At 37.0% G+C, this 18,768-nt stretch overlaps 1 protein-coding gene across 1 annotated transcript; it reads left to right on the top strand.

Annotated features, from left to right (window-relative positions):
- Nucleotides 1-34: 34 nt before the first annotated feature.
- Nucleotides 35-7,635, top strand: LOC106911330 (uncharacterized). Its single transcript, XM_088009667.1, has 9 exons — nucleotides 35-2,455; nucleotides 3,920-4,033; nucleotides 4,106-5,776; nucleotides 5,872-5,971; nucleotides 6,055-6,203; nucleotides 6,304-6,416; nucleotides 6,495-6,584; nucleotides 6,678-6,800; nucleotides 6,903-7,635. Exons 1-9 carry the CDS (start codon nucleotides 2,401-2,403, stop codon nucleotides 6,984-6,986), a joined length of 2,499 nt encoding a protein of 832 aa, XP_087865793.1. The 5' UTR covers nucleotides 35-2,400; the 3' UTR covers nucleotides 6,987-7,635.
- Nucleotides 7,636-18,768: the final 11,133 nt, after the last annotated feature.

Raw genomic sequence — 18,768 nt, 5'->3', positions numbered from 1 at the left:
TTACCAAAATCAGTGTCAATAGTTAATCCTTGTACCATAGGCGTAGGAAGCGGGGGGGACGGGGGGGACATGTCCCCCCCAATATTGGAGAGAGTCACATTCGTCCCCCCCAATAATTTCACCGCAGTTGCGAAGAATTTTAAAATCTTCCACTCGCGTGCTTTTATTTTGAAGGCGCACAACAGCACATTCAGCGGAGCGCTTCCTGCCCCTCCCCCCTCTGAACGGCTCAGAGTAAAGGCAACAGCAGAGAAACTCCGTTTGAAGGAGGTAAACTGTCTGTCAGGAATGTTGCCATGAATATCGCTCGTTTATAACGTCTTGTTGTCAGTTTACTTTCATATATAGAACTAAATCTTTTTGGTTAAGCCGTTTTAATTCTGGAATAGTCACATGTCCAAAATTTTACTGCTAACTTTGTTTAACAGTTAGCTAGTCTAGTTACAATGATTTATTTAATCAGAATGAGACTGAAACAGCAGCGAAATTAGCCTTTTTATTATTTAAAGTGAGCAACATCTGATCATACTCTACCAATTAACATGTATTTATATATTATATTATATTATATTATATTATATTATATTATATTATTTAGATATTTAGGAGAACAGCAGTGATAGAATGATGTTGAAAGGTGAAGAAGCTCTGGTGAGGTCTTCATTTAGTTTATTGAAATATGTATTAACTGTTTTTAATTTTTAAATAAACTGTTTTATTATGAGAGGAGCAGGTCAGGGAAGACATAGGAGAGCCAGTTGGAGTTTCAGAGTGTGAAGATATAAAACTTATATTAATTTCAATAAAACCAGAAAGGAGAACAGGAGGAGACTGATGTCAGGTTGATTTCTTTCAAAGTTTCAATATTTTTTTCATTATTTCCACACCATAGGTTAATGGTTAGGAGACAATAAAAAAGTGCTTGAGGAGAGATTTAAAAATAAATTAATGAAAATTTGTGCTACACAGTAAATAGAGTTGAGATGAATAATAATGTATACATCTGAAAATTAAGTTGTGTAAATTCTCATTCTGTATGATAAAAACATACTTTTTATATTTAGTTCACATTCTGACACTGTACATTACTGTAGTGTCTGTTATAAATCCATGAATCCATGCAGGAACATCAGGCTGCAGAGAGTCAGAGGGAGGCAGAGACAGAAACACATATCTGTAGATATTTTAGTTAAATGTTTGCGGGTGAATATGACAGGGAAATAAACATTTAGGCTTTTTGCCTCAGTGTTTTTAATGGATCTTTGGTAAGTTACTGAATGCAGGGATGGAAAGTGAGACTGAGTTAACAGTGAGGAGCTAAGGTGTCTGTTAGACGTGAAAAGTATAATTTTTATTTATTTTGTAGATCAAACTGTTGCACTGATGTAGAGAGATGTTCAAGAAGAACAAAACTTGTTTAGATTTTATTTTTGTTGGTCAAACTGCTGTATTGAGTTTAAAACTGCTGAGTCCTATTTTATGAGCTGTTTTCTACTTTGGTTTTAGAAAGAGCTAGAACCAGTTCAATTACCAGTCAATTTATATCAAATCTGTTAGCCTGTCTGTGCTACCAGAGTATTTAGCTTGCTAGTTGTGAGGCAAATGCTAAAGTGAGTGTTCATCCTGGAATGACGGTCATTATACTGCATAACTTTAATCTGATTATTGGATTGTAAATAGTAACATGTTAGAATACTTGTTACTGAAACAAGGGTCAGATTAGAGTAACGCGTTACTGATATGTTGATGGCATAAATAGTTTGACATTTCTGCTTAAGATATTTACTGATCTGTCAGGTTTCCGATATGCGTCCCCCCCAATGACAGACTCGTTCCTACGCCCTTGCCTTGTACCTAAAAAATGCCGAATCATTGTCCGTTATGAACTCCCAGTTGTGGTGATGCTATAAAAAGACATTAATCTCATCCATCTGGACGCAAGGGTTTAGTAATAAGGAAATGATTTAGTAAAGAGGAAATGAATCAAGAAGCGTCACAAAATTACAAAACTTCTAATTTTAGGAGCATGTGTTCTGCCATTCAAGAGGAAATCAGCAAAAGATTTCATAACATTATTATTATTATTATTATTATTATTATTATTATTATTAGTAGTAGTAGTAGTAGTAGTAGTAGTAGTAGTAGTAGTAGTAGTGAAAAATGTGATACTATACCCAAATACTAGTATCACATTTTTCAGTCGGCTTATTTGACGGGAAAACGGGCTACCTGACACTGGAGAACAGCCTCTTGTCGTCCCACCGCTTTTTTTTTTTTTTTTTTTTTTTTTTAGTGGGGCTGTGGGTTTTTCCCAGGTAGGCGCAGCTCTACTATTCACCGTCCGGGGAGTGTTACGTATAAAAGTCCTCCTCACGTCGTCAGAGCAGCACTACTGCTGCTATGGCTCAGTTCAACTCAGCTTATGTGTCCGTCGGCATCCTGGGCATTTTAGGAGGTAAGCCTTCAAGTTTATATCACGTCCGTTACTGTACGCAACATGGCACATATATATATATATATATATATATATATATATATATATATATATATATATATATATATATATATATATATATATATATAGGGATTTTTCATTGTTATGCTAATGATTGCCAGATTTATTTACCCCTGAAGCAGATGTTCCATTCCATCAAACATCTCCTGGCATGTCTAGGTGATATTAAAGCTTGGTTGGCCTTGAACTTTTTAAATTTTAATGAAAAGAAAACAGAGGTGATGGTGTTTGGACCCAGTGGCTCCTGTGAGTCCTCCTCTGTTGGCCTGGGACCCTTGGAGGTTCAGTCCCTTTTCAGCTCGATGACGAGAGTTTTTAATGAAAATAAAAAAAGAATGACTGTGTGCCATTTTTTTAATAAACATATAAATTGGTTTTCCGAGAAAAAATACATTTCAAAAGCTGAAACTGGTGTTTTAGCGGTTTTTTAAAATTCATTATGTAAAAACTTATAACACTGATAATGTTATTCGTATAAAAATGGTATTTTGATATATTTATGGTTGTTTTCAATAGAACTTCTTTTTAGTATTTTCTGGACCCAGGAGGAGGGAACAAAGAAAAGGCTTTGACTGGGTGATTGTCGGGTTTTTCTTTCTTTCTTTCTTTCTTTCTTTCTTTCTTTCTTTCTTTCTTTCTTTCTTTCTTTCTTTCTTTCTTTCTTTCTTTCTTTCTCTCTTTCTTTCTTTCTTTCTTTCTTTCTTTATATTTTGGCGTGAGATGTCTCACTTTTCAAATTATCTTTGAAGATGTGATTCTTCAAAGTTACTTATTAAATAGTTACACAAATAATTATATAATTTAAATGCAAAAGTGACTTTGCATTGTGATTCAAAAATAGATATTTAATATCTGAATAAATCTATGGCGTTGTTTTAGAATTTCACATGACGAGAAAGCATCTCATAAATCCATCCCTCCATCCATCCATCGTCTACCTGCTTATTGCAGGTTCGCGAGCGGGGGGCTGGTGAGCAGCAATCATTGGGCGAAAGGCAGGGTACACCCTGGAAAGATTCACAGTCTATCACAGCATTACCAGTCCACCAGAAATACACAAATTAAATCATAAAAGTGACTTTATTACTTTATTTATTGTAAAGGTGTGTTCAAATGTGATATGGAAAATCAAAAATCTATTTACTTTTTGTATTTTTATCACCATAAATACTGAAAATTCAAAACACTTAGACAAATGTGTCACTTCAACTTTATGATTAAAAAATTTTGGTCTATTGGTGCTTCGTTTAAACACAGTTTGTGGACATCAATACTTTTGCTGTTATGGTGGATAAGCCTTTGTCTTTATTCTAGGAGAAAATAAAGTTTTTACTTCTTCTTTTAATTGGGAGCATTGCTTTGATTAAGTTAGTTCCAAATAATAGCTGTGGATTTCGTTTTCAGGCTCTCTCCTGCTGCTGGTGAACAGCTATGCCAGCACTCCTGAAAAAGACTTCATCCCCCACAATGCGCTGGGAATCTTACTCCTCATCATTGCTGCCCTGATAGCTTACACAGGTTTGTTTCACCTCACAGATTTGAATTCCCTGTTTTTTTCCAGCCTCCTGACTCTGTCCTGTATCTTTCTAGGTGTCCGTCACAGTCTGTCCCACTCCCGGCTGTTTTCCACTCTGTGTCTGACCATCTCTGCGCTGTGGTGTGGGTTGGGTCTGGTCTACATCCTGGTAGGACAGAGAGTGGTGCCACTCACAGAGCTAAAATCCTCTTTGATTCCTGGGCTGGCAGCATTTACCTTAGCCCTGTTCATCATTGGCACTGCAGCCCTCTTTGTGAAGACACCAGTTCTCCTGGTCATAGCTATCAGCATTTCTTTAGCCTGTGCTCATCAAATCGCTGCTCTGTCAGATTCAGACTTCGGTCAGTCTGCCACTGCTGCAAACTACCTCCTTGTTTGTCTTGTGTGTGCCTATTTCGGCTTTGGGCGTTTGCTGTACACCATCACACAGGGTAAAGTGAAACCCCCAGGAACAATCATGAAATCTGAACTGAAAACAGAGCAAAACCAGAGCTGCAGTGATGTAATGAGTGTAGGTTTGGTGATGAACTTGTTATCTGCCTCTGTATTAGCCTGTCCCCTGGTAGGCGTGGTCCCCCAACTCTCTGTTGGCCATGTCCCCTGGCTCTGGACAGCTGGAGTCTTCCAGCTTGGCATGTGTGTCCTCTGTTACCGAGCAATGGACACATTAGCTGCAACTTTCTATGGTTTTACATCTCTGCTAAAATTTGCTGAGGGTTACAGCGCTCTGTTATCTTTGTACTCCATTCAGCCGTTCTCCCCGGTTCCCTTCCCTGTTGTCTTTGCGGTTCTTTTCTCTGTCCTGGCACTGTTCAGCTGTCAGAAGAGCTTGTTGGATGGCCTCTACCAGTTATTCTTTGTAGCCTATTGTATTTCCATCGCAGCCCAACCTCAAGGCTTCTTCCAAGGTGGCACTCAGGGTGTACAAGGAGCTATCTTTGTAGCTTCTGCTGGAGTGCTTTTTGTTACAACATTCAACATGGTCTCCAGTACCAAAATTCCTACTGGGCAGGGACACTTCAAAGCTTTAGTAACCAGAATTAGCAGTCTTACTCTCAGGGCTCTGGATAAAGACCGGCATACACCTCACCTTGGATACTCCAAATATGCAGATGCAGAAGTGTTGGGCCATGCCTGCAATGTTCTGGCAGCTTTTGCCATCACAGCCACGATTGGGGACAGGAATCCTCTGACTGTGCTGGTTTTGCCCTGGGCAGTGGTGGCTGGTGGAGTGTTGCAGCTCCTGTGCGGTTCGGTGGCGTTTGCTCGGGGTAAAACTCTTGAGAGCACCGCCTTTATTCTCTACGGGTTGATGTGGACGGTGTGGGGGTTGACACGATTTGGTGGTCTTTACAGTGAGACCAGAGGCTTCAATGTCGCTGTTGGGATTATTAGCTTTATGATGTTTAACCTCCTGTTGACAATTGCAGCAATATTTCTTAATGTTGCCTGGTTTGTCTACGCATTCACCTTCCAGCTCATCCTCATCAGCTTCCTGCTGGATGCAATTGGTGCACTGCCCTATGGTTATGATATTGGCGTCACAATCATCTTTGGTCTTGTTAGTTTTTACTGTTTCTTGGCGCACATTTTCAACAGCACCTTCCAGTCTCCTCAAATCCCCTTAGGAAGACCTTTAGTCAATCTGGGTGGGGTCGCAGGAGGGGAAGGGGTCTGTCCGCATGTACCAGCTCGCAAAGCAACATCAGTTCAGCAGATTGCAGGTGAGAAGATCATGTAGATAGTTTTTAGTGTGATCTGTTTACATGAATGGCCTGATGTCCATATTTGTTTTCTGCTCTGTATTTCTATGATGTAGAAATCATGAAAAATGGAGGCATATGTGGAATGCCAACTGACACTGTCTATGTGCTGGTGGCTGCCTGCAACAGACCAGATGCAGTAATCAAAGCTTACAAGTAGGCTTCATTGTTGTAAAAACCTTCTCTTAGCAACTTTTTTATTTGTTTTTCTGTCACTGATTATTACTGTTTGGCTGCAGGGTTAAGAAGCAGGCTGAGGACCGACCCATGTCCATGTGGATCTCTTCTGTCAAGCAGCTGGAGCCTGTTAGACACCTGCTGAGTCCCCTGCTCCTGGACTTCATGGAGGCTGCATGGCCTTCCTCTATCAGCATGGTCATCCCCAGAGGTGAGTGATTTCTTATTTTCATGGGAAAACTGTGTGAAAACTGAGTTCATGATGTGCTTCATGTGAATATCTAATGGGTATTGTTGGCTGACTTTGATAGGACCGTGGTTGGACATATTTGGTTTGGGAGACGCTGCCAAACACATCGGGACTCCACAAAGCATTGCCATCAGAAGCCCAGACTGTGCAGTAGCTACACATCTTATTAATTTGGTAATTTCCATTTTACTGTGATTAAAAAAAATAATGTTACATACTCCTCATTGATTGATCATGTTCTATTTCTAAAAGGTGGGTCCAATTGCAGTAACCTCAGCCAACCCAACAGGCGAGGCAGATACAACTCACCATAACCAAGTTTATGCAAAACTGGGAAAAAAGGTAATAACCATGGTTTAGTGTTAAGAAGAACTTCAGCTTTAAAAAAAAAACATTTTTTGTGTTTATCTACTAAATATTGGATTTTTTGTTAAGGTTGAAGGAGTGTTGTGTGATGGAGCCTCCCCAGAAAATATTGCATCTACTGTGGTTGACTGCACCAAGATTGAAACTGGACAAATTGGTTTCTTCAGAGTGGGCCTCATTCCAAAATCCAAGGTAATAAATATACCATTGCTCCTGTCCTCTTAATGTAGATGAAACTGTTTTATTTATTATGTTTTCTAATGCTGATGTCTTTCATTTTCCTCTAACCCTTAGGTTCTCCAAATATTTGAAGAGGTTCGAAATCGGCACAGACAAGGGCATACCAATCCAGGATTTGAATACGATGTTCCCCTTTAAGACATGCAAAGACATCAAAGTCCAACAGGCACAACAGTGTCAAAAAGAGGACCAGGAAACTTAAAAGTATAGTTATACAACCACAGTCAAGAAGTCAGGAAATGCCTCATAATAGCCCCTTTTAGTGTTGCTCATAGTGGTGGCTACTGATCAAGACTCTGATAAACAGAAATAGCTGCTAAATTACCCAAAGAAATGTTGTATAGTGTCCAATGATGTATAATATTAACAGACAACATAAGTAATTTATTTGTTTGTACTGAATGTAAATTTTTATGCTTTTTATGACATTTTTAACTGTTTAGGTGTTGTGATGTATAGATAAAATGTCTGTTATATTATATATATACAGTATATTTAAATAATTCAGGTTTTGTTGCTTTAAACTATACATATGTACTTTACTCAGTTGTTGAAAACATTGTTCAAACATTTTGTATGCTGTGAAATATGCTTGATTGGATTTATAGTTGCTAAAATAACTGCAAATAAATTAAGCAAAAAAAACAACAAAAAAAAACAAACAAAAAAAAAACAACACTGGTGCTTCCCAATAAGCACAGTAGTAACACTGTAAATGCATGTTATAACATTTTTTATGTTTGAGTGAGTGATCATTTAATGTTTCAGTAAATGAGCATGTAATGTTTGAGTGATCATTTATTGTAACACATTTTTAAGAATTCATTTTGTACCATATTTCCATAAAAAAAATTAAAAGCCAATAGTGAGTAGTTGGTATATCTAAACTAAACTAGATATACCAACTACATTGTCTACATTTGCATAAATGTAGACAAAATATCACATTGTTCATAATTGTAGCTTTGATCCACTATATCAGATTATTCCAGAAAACCTTCACCCATCTTCAGATTATCAGGTGCTTGAGGAGATAACCAGGTCCTTAAACTATATCTGTTGTGTGATTTCCATCACCATAAAATATTACATAAGAAAAGACAGAAAGAGACTATATTTTTGGGATAAACAAAAAAGTTTCATTCCTGTAAAAACGGCATTTAGTTCAAAACCTTTAGACAAAAAAAAAAAAAAAAACAGCTGCAATGTCATGTAATATGAGAAGGTTGTATCATGTATGGGGGCGGACTGGGTAGAAAAGTTCCTGACAGACTGCACGTGTGTGTGTGTGTGTGTGTGTGTGTGTGTGCGTGTGTGTGTGTGTGTGTGTGCGTGTGGGGGTGTGTGTGTGTGTGTGTGTGCGTGTGTGTGTGTGTGTGTGTGTATAAAGTGGCCAGTATAATTTAAGAATCTAACTGTAAAACTACTATCTGAGCTTTCTGTCCTCTGTCTGTCTATTGACTAGTCTAGGTCATTGTCTCCCATTTTCTATGCAAGAATTGCCAATTGTCCTTGAATAGAATATGGAAGAAGAATTTTTTCCATATTCTGTGCAGGGTTCATGTTAGCATTCTCACCTCCCCACAGCATATTATTGGTGTGCAATAATATGTGAGACCCATAACAACAAAAACATTTTGAAGCTAGAAAAATAAAACAATGCTGACCTCGCCAAATCTGCAATGAGCAACATCAACCATGTTTGGTGGAGAGAGCAGGCCTAAGACCACCAAACAGAAACGGTCACAGTTGTTGCTACATTTTTCTGGAGGGCTTTCAATTTTATTTCTCAATATTTTAGCAGCAACTTTTGGTTTTGTAGTTTTCTTTTGCAAATAATATTGTTTATTATTATTTGCAAATAAGTAAGTGTTGCTTATAGTGTCAGTGATTGACAGGTAATGTTCCAAGAAGGAATGAGATGACGACAAAGCTGGCCAAAAGCAAAGGTAAAAGTATTAGCTGCTTAAGGCCCCCAAAACTATAAATGCATGAGTTTTAGCCCATACCATGGATCTAGAATTTTAACATTAATTAAATGATAATGACAATGCTATTAAGCCTGATTTAATAGTTTCAGCATAGATAAATGAAAAGATTTAAATGTAAAATTTAACTGGCACCTTTACAAAGTTTACTTTGTAAAGGTGCAAAGAATCATCTTCATAGTTTGATTGTTGTATTACCATAATTATAGTCTGATGCTATATTTGTATTTGAACTCAGTTTTATAAATACATGTCGGTAAATAATAACCAGCTGTCAGTCATTGCTTTTTGACAAAATGATCTCATTCAACCTATTGACCAATAACTGATGAGACTTTAACATCACAATTGGTGAGTTCAGGTCACAGTTTCTTATTGTTAAATCTTAAACTCTGACCAAAACTGTGCAAATGAGGTCTCTGTTCTGGGATGTTTCCTGGTTGAATTGTCATTGTGCTTCAGGAGTAAATTTGGTTGACCACGCTGGAAGGCTCATCACTGCTGCACGTTATGTAAAACTGAGCTCAGCTTTCCAAAATCTAAATTTTAACCACAGTTAATTTATGATTTAGCTATGAGGGGAATGACTTTATTTTCAGGGCCAGGTCTGTTTGGATACCTTACAGAATAAAATTCTCATTTAAAAACTGCTTTTCTGTTTACTTGGGTCATTTTTATCCAAAGTAAAATTTGTTTAATAATCTGAAAATGCTACAAAAACAAAAGAAATATGTAAGATGGGAAACAATTCTTCACAAACCTGTATTCACATCTTACATTCAATTCAACTCATTTTTTATGTATATGTTGCCAACTCACAACAAATGTCATTTCAAGACACTCGGAAAAAAAATTATTTAAATCCAATCCTAGATTCCAATTCATTCTAGTTATGAAACAATGCATCAAGTTCAGTTGATTTTTCAAATTAGTTTAACAAACTTTTTCTGTCCAAGCAATCCCAGCAGATTGCATTGAGTCAGTGACTTTACAGCGATCCCTCATACTGAGTACTTTCTCTGTTAATGAAAACCAGAAAGTTAATAGCAGAATAAAGAGAACATTGAGTTGTTGACAGCATTATATCAACCGAAGCCACCTGCCAGAAAGGTAACACAGCAAAGCAGAATGCAAGATCTGATGTGGCTTCAATGAAAAAAAAATCATAAATACCTACTGGTTAAAGCTTTGTAACAGAACAATCACATTATTCAACACATTATTCTTTACTGACAGATAACTCAACAAATGTCATGTTTTCTTAGCTCATGCAAGAATGTCAGAATGCTCCACAAAAATAAACTCGCTCACTTGACAACCCACCTGTGAGAGGTTCAGGCCAATTTGGCTAATGGCGACTTGGCTCTGAGGTGTTTACTGCACGACACACACAATTAAGCGAAACTCAGCCAGATCCAATTTTTTTTGCCTTACTAATCATCAGTATTATTAATGTGCATGATCATTCACCAGCATGTCAACTAAATGATTAGATTAACAACAACTAACAACTGGGTGGCAGAGGCTTTTGTTGGCTTAAGTGTGATATGAAATAGATAAAATACCATAAATTTATGGTACAGGTTGTTTTAGGATTGTTGAAACCATCCAAACAGTTTGAGTTGGAAAATGTATTTTTGATAATAATTACTTCAAGTTGCTGGAATACTTCATCACTTGAGAAACCTCTGGATTATTCCTAATAGATGCATGACTTTAGACAGGGTGGAGGAGGCCTCTATTGATGTTTAAAGAATCAAAAGGAAACACAGTGTTTTATCAGCTGTAGTAAAATTTCACAGAGTTTCAGCTTTAGGTGGCATTAAGCAAACCGAAACCTAAACTTTTTACTCAGGCAACGCCATAAAAACATGCTTCATGATTATGTGAGTATCAGTCTGAAAAACACTCCTTGAGTGTTAACGTTTTGTGTTCAGCTGTCCTACCTAACATATAAGTGAGCAATTACCAGGAAGGAAACTGAAAAACTAGGCACCTTTACGGTCAGCTTTGCTGTTTACTTTCAGAAAATTGTTCCCTTCCACCCGAAGCTTTGAAAAAACCGACGGTGTATGTTAGACTGAAAGATGTGCTTTGTAAACTGACCCACATGTGGTTTCTTATTACTTTTAGAGCAGAAGGATAAAGAGGTCCACACCCAATGACACAAACTTTAGTACCCAAGAAATAAGTTCTGGAGAATCTGAGAGCAATAGGTTCATTTCTTCCTGTTCCACTTTTTGCAGAGGTTTTCTTTCTCTTTCTTCTTTTAGCTTTAATTTCTTTCAGAAAGTCAGTCAAAATATACTTGAGCCTGGAAAAGTATTCATTAGCTCATCGTTATTCGACTGAACAGATTGAACATAAAGAGCAAATAAATTAATATGAAAAACGTAACCACGTTTTCTAAGCAAAACGAAACCAGTCCAGTTTTATTTAGAAAGCTCTTCACATTACAAGGACAAAAGATCTGTAGAGAATACATGGGCAGATTAAAAGTATGAATGATCTAAACAGGGAAATTCCACTGAATGTATTTGCCCATGTTGGCAGATGAGGAAGAGGTTATATTGTTGTATAACTGTGGATGTTTTTCTTTTTGTTAGTTTGATCCTTATCTGTTTTAGCCAAAAGAAGTATATCACAATGTAGATTTTCAATATCCAACCTATTGTGTGAACTTATAACACTGAGATGTTAAAAGTCCACGTGTTAGGGGATTTTCACCTACATTATATTTAGACATCCTGTTTTAATTAGCAAACTTTGATTCATTGCAACCTCCCACTCATCTCTATACTAAAATAGATAACTGTTTTGATTATATTGAAAAAAATGTCCTTATTTCCCTTAATTCTTCTGTGTAATACACACACCACATGCACTCATATATACTACATCATTAAGGGGGAATTTTTCTGCCATAATCCAAGAGCACATATTTTCAGTCTGAAAATATGTGAAGAAAATATGATTTCTTCTCAAAACTTGTAATGATTGCACTCAAGCTTCTCCTCGCGCTCACACTTAGCCTCTGCTCGGAGCAAATCTTCGCTTGCAAAACTCTCCGCTCGCTTGGTGGAATTTTTCTCTGTGCACTTACAAAAATGGAACCACCTTTTGGCAGAGTCGCCACGCAACCTCCCTGCCAACAGGATGAAAGCGTTGTACTGGGTGTGTTTGTTTCCTTCTAGCAGGAGTGACTGATGACAACCTCTCAGCCAAAAGTCGTTTCCAAAAGTGAGCAGAGTCCGAGCAGCGACTAAGTGTGAGAAGAAGGAGAAGTTTTGAGTACAAGCATTAAAGTTTTGAGAAGAAAGATATGAAGTCCTACTTTCCAAATAAAAATGTAAGCAAAAGTATTAAAAGTTTTGAGAACAAAACACATGAAATCCTGTTTTGAGACTGAAAATGTGTGCTCTTGAATTATGGCAGAGAAAATCTCCCATACATCATCAGTTATTTTTCTATTTTAAGAAAACTTTCCGTGGGAAAATCCTGTTACTAAATTAGTTTAGTAACTAATCCACAATATCACACATTTGGGTAAACAAAAGAAGAATGTGACTATTCATCCATCTATTTTCTTACACGCCTTTTTCCTAGTGACTGCATAAGCTTCACTTTTAGGTTGATGCATCCTGGTACTCCAGGTGAGGGAACTGTCTTCATTTATCATTGGCTGCACCGTTTGATTTGTTGTAGCATCGATGCCATGTGACCTGTGCAGTTTAGGTTAGATTGTTTTTGCATTTATTGGGATCTATGTGGTGATCAAACTGAATGCTCCTGAAAGCAAAGCCTAATTTCTATATGACATGATGTACTCTGAACATAATAAACCCCGTCTATTAAGCTGTTTTTCTGTGAAGCTGTTTAGAGGAAGTAGTGAAAAGTTTGACCTTATAACATCACTGTCTTTCATGAGGTATGTGTGAGGCCATCTTTCATTAACCAATCAGACAATCATTTTTATTTATTCTCTAACTCTACGCTCTTTCTTTTTTCTTCTGTTTATTGATTTTTTGAACATACAAATCAAATGTTCAAGGAAACAAGGTGGCGTCATCTAACCTCCTCAAATGAGAGACTACCTAGTACTTGTTAACAAAGCTAAAGAGGGAGGAGTGTGTGTCAGAGACTTGAGATTTTAAAGCAATATTTAAAGAAAAAAAAACTGCTGTGATTTAAAAGGACTTATCTAACTATTTGGGAATAAAAGGTGCCTTAGGAAAAAGATAGAAATAAGACTTATTTTTATACTATAATATAAAAGTCTTATTTCTTGTTTGGTAACAAGAAATGATAACAAGAAACAGTTTTTGTATACAAAAGCTGTTACCAAAAGCTAATATCATTATCTTTAAGCTCAGTCAATTTATTTTGGCATCAATAAGAACCAGGTACTTCATTAATATGTGTAATATATGAGGCCTAAATAGAAAAAGTGGGTTTACACTGAGATGGAATCACACACAAGTGGACTTAATAGAGATTTCTTCCAGTTCACATTTATAGACTACTTGTTGGTCTGTTGCATAAAACAGATCAAAGTTTGTGGTTGTGAATGTGAAAAAGTGGTAACACTTTATTTGAAGGGGGTGAATAAGACTGTCATGACACTTTCATAAACATGACATAACACCTGTCATGAACATGAATAAGCGTTCATGAATATTTATGACTGTTGTCATAAAGCGTCATTCGGTAAATTATGACACTTTTAATACAAAGTTGACATGATTCAAAATGTCTTTGTCATGACAACTTGACATTAACCAAGAAATCATTACTGTTTAAACTTTACCTTTAATAACATAAAGTTACCTCATTTTTAAAGTACAATCAGTAATACTTTTATAACAAATTTATATCAGTAATTATTTCTTGGTTAATGTCAAGTTGTCACAACAAAGACATTTTGAATAATGTCAACTTTGTATTAAAAGTGTCATTATTTACCAAATGACACTTTATGACAACAGTAATAAATATTCATGAAGGCTTTTTCATGTTCACGACAGGTGTTTATGACAGTGTCATGTCAGTCTTATTCTCCCCCCTTCAAATAAAGTGTTACCGAAAAAGTTAATACTTCTGCAAATATTAAACACAGACATATCCGTTTTTTTGTTTGTTTGTTTATTTGCTATGTCATGCCTGTTGAATAATTGTTGAATATTTTCAATGCTTTAAAACAAGCTTACAAAATCTTAAGCATTTGACAAATACATGCAATGGTGATCCAAATAATAAAGATGAGATTGATCTTAAAAGAAACAGTATGTTAAAATAATTCAATTTTGATCGAATAATGAGTTTTTTGATCAAATATAAAAATTGTATGATTTCAAGACTTTGCAGCTAAAATCAAAGCAGTGACCAGCAGTGTTAGTCCTCACAGCTAATTTGAGACGTTATGAATATATTACGTACATGACACCTTTTAAAGTATGAGACATCTTCTGGGATGTGATCTAATGAGTCACATATCTTTTTTATGTATGTTTGTTTTTTTTAGACCTTGCTTTTTTTACGATGAGGAAAATACTATTCAAGGAACGGAAGCGGATGATACAAGCCACCCACGCTTTAAGTTTTTGTCATTTAGTGAGAAAAGGGGTAGAGCGAGCGTATGTTGTGTACACATCCACTTGAGAAATGTAGAGGGTGTGCTCCTTCACCCTCACGTACCTTCCTTCGGGGAGTGGGGGGTTGAGGGGGAGGAATGTAGAGCGAGCGTATGTTGTGTACACATCCTCACGTACCTTCCTTCGTGGGGTGGGGTTGGGGGACGGGGAATGTGGAGCGAGGGTATGTTGTGTACACATCCACCTGAGAAATGTAGAGCGCGTGCTCCTTCACCCTCACGTACCTTCCTTCGGTGGGGGGGGGGGATGTAGAGCGAGCCTATGTTGTGTACACATCGACCTGAGAAATGTAGAGCGCGTGCTCCTTCACCCTCACGTACCTTCCTTCGGTGGGGGGGGGGGGGGTAGAGCGAGCCTATGTTGTGTACACATCGACCTGAGAAATGTAGAGCGTGTGCTCCTTCACCCTCACGTACCTTCCTTCGGTGGGGTGGGGGGGGGGGATGTAGAGCGAGCCTATGTTGTGTACACATCGACCTGAGAAATGTAGAGCGTGTGCTCCTTCACCCTCACTTACCTTCCTTCGGGGGGTGGGGGGTCGCCGATTTATGTGTTCGCATCCACCTGAATAATATGTAGTTGGGACCCTGCGGTGATGTGTAATTTTTTTCCCAGCAACTTCACACGAAATATTTGATGTTTTGGTTTTATTTATTTATTTATTTATTTATTTATTTATTTATTTATTTATTTCAGTGATTCTTGAGAATAGGGACAAAACAGGCCCTATGAATAAAGCACACAATTTGAATAAAATATACACAAAATGTAATTGTTTCAAATATCTGACTAAACTAACCTGGGTCATGTGAGCACAACAATGTATATTTTCCTAGTGTTTGCTGAATTTTTTTTTTTTTTTTGTAATAGGTGGCTGGTGTCTTTAAAATCCATTATCCATGAGCAGAACTCAATACATTATAATAGTTTAAAACAATTAAAGAAATACGAAAATTATATATTATGACAATTAAGTATAAGTAGTCACATAAATAATTATAAAAGTATCAATAAATCGAATTAAAAATCATTTTTATATATTTTCCAACTCCATTGAAATTTGTCCCTAGTTTTTGTCAACACCGTCAGATATAAACAGAATGTAAAAAAAAATCAGGCATTATTGAGGGGCACCAGAACTTCTGAGGACCCCATGACGTCGACTTTTCTCTTCCTTTGCTAAGAGGGCTAGTTAGCTCTGGTTAGTTTTTAGTTTTTTCTTCTGTTTTATTCCTAAGTTGCTCGTCACAACCATGATGTGTCAACTCCATAACTGACAATTTACAAAACTTTGATGAAATTTTGTGAAGTAAATGCTTAATTTTGGTAAACTGTGAAGATTTTATGGACCTGATAAGCTACAATATGGCCTCCTTCAGAATAACATCATATAAATTGAGGTAGTTTGGCATTTTGTCAGCTCCATCAGAGTTTTTGTGACTCTTTCAGTGAAATTGTTGACAAATCTCACTTAAATGTGCAATTAATTAATTTTAATGTATTTTACATAAATTGCATTACTTCATATGTATCAAGTTTTTCATTTTACTCACTAGTTTGTCACAACCTTCAGCTCCGTGTCAACTCCGTCATGCAGTCAACTCCGCCAGATGGACTTTTTGTTGTTTTTTGTTTTAAATAATATCTTTATTTTGTTTCTTGAGAAGCATTTGTCTGTAAAAATGAGTAAAATATCACTAATAGGGTCATTAAAAATATTTTATATTTATTTTTGTCAGATGATAATGACAAAGTTCTGGGTCAGGTCGATTAAAAATGTAATTTAAAAAAAAATGTTGCAACTGGGAGCCTGCACCTTAGCATCCTTACATTTCCAAAACATTATTTGGAAATGACCTCTCCACCTGGGACATTTCTCAGTAAAACATTTATAAAAACTATATTTTTCAACTGATTGAGTCCAAATTTGGTGAACTTTAATTTTATAAAAACATTTTGGTGAGGTTAAAAAAATGCAAAATTTGTTGTATTTAATTCAGGCAGGGTAAAAGCTACAATAGTGCTGACAGCAGGAAACCATTCTTTGATGTCTTACCTTTACAGAGGTACCAAAAGTTTGCACTTTAATCTGATAACTGTGAGGCTATTAGTGATTTATTTTTTGTATGTTTTTGCCCACAAAAAATAATTTGTAGGCAAAACGTAAATTTCCACCCTAAGGGTGGAAATTTACCTTTCCACCCTTAGGACTTAAGGGCTTAAGTAGTCATGACATCTGCCCTGATAACCAAAATGCCTTGCTGCAGTGACATGCCACTCATGCTTTGCAAATGGTAGTTTAGAAATAGTTTGACCTTAATCATAGTGACAGTGGTTCACTCCTTTAGTTTCTGCAATATGTCTGTGTTTTATGCCACTGGAAATAGTTTCAAACAACCAAAGTGGTGTTCTTTGTAAGCAGGGCAAATGTCTACCAGCCTCCAAGGAGACTGAAATGAGACTGAATGCATGTAGCAACATGAATAGGCCAAGAACACTCTTGTCACTCATATAATATGAATGAAATGACTGAAAAAAGGGCTTTGTGATTTCATTTTATGTGTGTTCCACAACATTTCCACCATTTTTCTAAATGTATTTATTTTTGACACATGTCCAACATATCCTCATCCTCAAATATTCAAGATCAATCATGACACAACCAGTGTTGTGGTACTCGAAGTTGGTCTTGGTCTCGAGACCGGTCTTAAGACCATTTTTTGATGGTCTCGGACTCGACCGCATTTGGTCTCGGTCTTGTCTTGGTCTCGGGTTCTGAGGACTCGGCATTTTATTTCAAGACCAGTCGAGACTGCAACTGTGAAAATACCACTAAACGTACAGCATACTGTCCAGTTTATTTGTTAACATCTTTGTTTTCAATGGATGCAAAACACACCGATTAAAATCCAAGTAACTTCGTGTTTCTGCTACTCCCCCTCCCTTCCTTTCCCCTCCCCACCTTCCCCTTGCGCACGGCGCTCCAGGACATGCGCAGTGGTTTTCTCTCAGCGGCAGAAAATGTTTGTCTAATCATCAGTTATGGAATATCGCTGCAAAAATAGTAAGAAATCTGATAGCCACAGCTAACTCAACATCGCTTCGCTTTCACAGACGGTGGGGACAACGTCTAACTTTTTTCGTCACTTAGAAAAGTAGCTCAAAGAAGGTTAGCTCCGATAACGTGATGTTAGCAAAGCTAGCTGTACAGAGACACATAAGAATTTGTGATGAAAAAAAGTCACTCACTGCCTGAATTATTGTGCGGAGGTGTTGACTGACTTGTCGCATATATGGGACAACGCTATGTCCAAAAGTCTGCAATATAGTGATGTGACATTCAGAAACAGTCGATTCTTCTCCACGGCTCTTTACTTATTAGATAGGACTGGAGTGTCACTCACTGAGAGCCGTTGTTCTATCAGATTACCATACGCTGTCAGAATAGCAAACATGCAGTGAGTACCATGCCTGCGCATTAAGAAGTCTGACCGTCAGAGGAGTTGTCAGTTCACCATACCCAGCAAGTTATGACGAAAATAAGTCATTAAATAGTTTTCAATGATAACTATATAGATATACATGTGTTGTCATGGTTTCAAAGTGTATTTAAAGCAGGGTCTGGCTGCAGCTGGAGTCAACTAAAACACACACCCATGTAAAACTCACTTAACCGCTAAGTCAGGATGCCATACAACTGTTAATAACAAAGTGTATGACAATCTACGTCATGATTCTATGTTGTTGATTAAATGAAATCTTATGGTAATGACGTGTCTGACAGATGTAGCCATTGTTCTATCAGATAGCCATATGCTGTCAGAATAGCATACATGCAGTGAGTACCATGCCAGCGCATGCGCAGTAAGAAGTCCAACGGTCAGTGGAGTTGTCAGTTCAGCATACGCAACAAGTTATGACGAAAATAAGTCATTAAATTGTTTATAATATGACATAATATGATAACTAGATAGATATACATACGTTGTCGTGGTTTCAAAGTGTATTTAAAGCAGGTCGGGATGCAGCTGGATGCCATACAACTGTTAATAACTGTTAATAATGATCTACGTCATGATTCTATGTTGCTGATTAAATAAAATCATATGGTAATGACAGCGTATGCATGTCTGAGCTAAGCGTACGACTATCTGACAACGTATGCTAATCTGACAGAACACCATGAGTTCGTGCTAAGTGTATGACGATCTGACCTGACAGAACACCCGTTCTTTGTTCTTGTAATGCTCTGTGTACACTGCATCATTATTTTATTTAATT

This window comes from Poecilia mexicana, unplaced genomic scaffold (assembly GCF_051168715.1).
Source record: "Poecilia mexicana isolate PSO_F unplaced genomic scaffold, ASM5116871v1 scaffold_10, whole genome shotgun sequence".
In the NCBI taxonomy this organism is placed as follows: domain Eukaryota; kingdom Metazoa; phylum Chordata; class Actinopteri; order Cyprinodontiformes; family Poeciliidae; genus Poecilia; species Poecilia mexicana.
The sequence above is the reverse complement of the archived record's forward strand: the minus strand, read 5'-3'. Positions and strand labels throughout refer to the sequence as shown.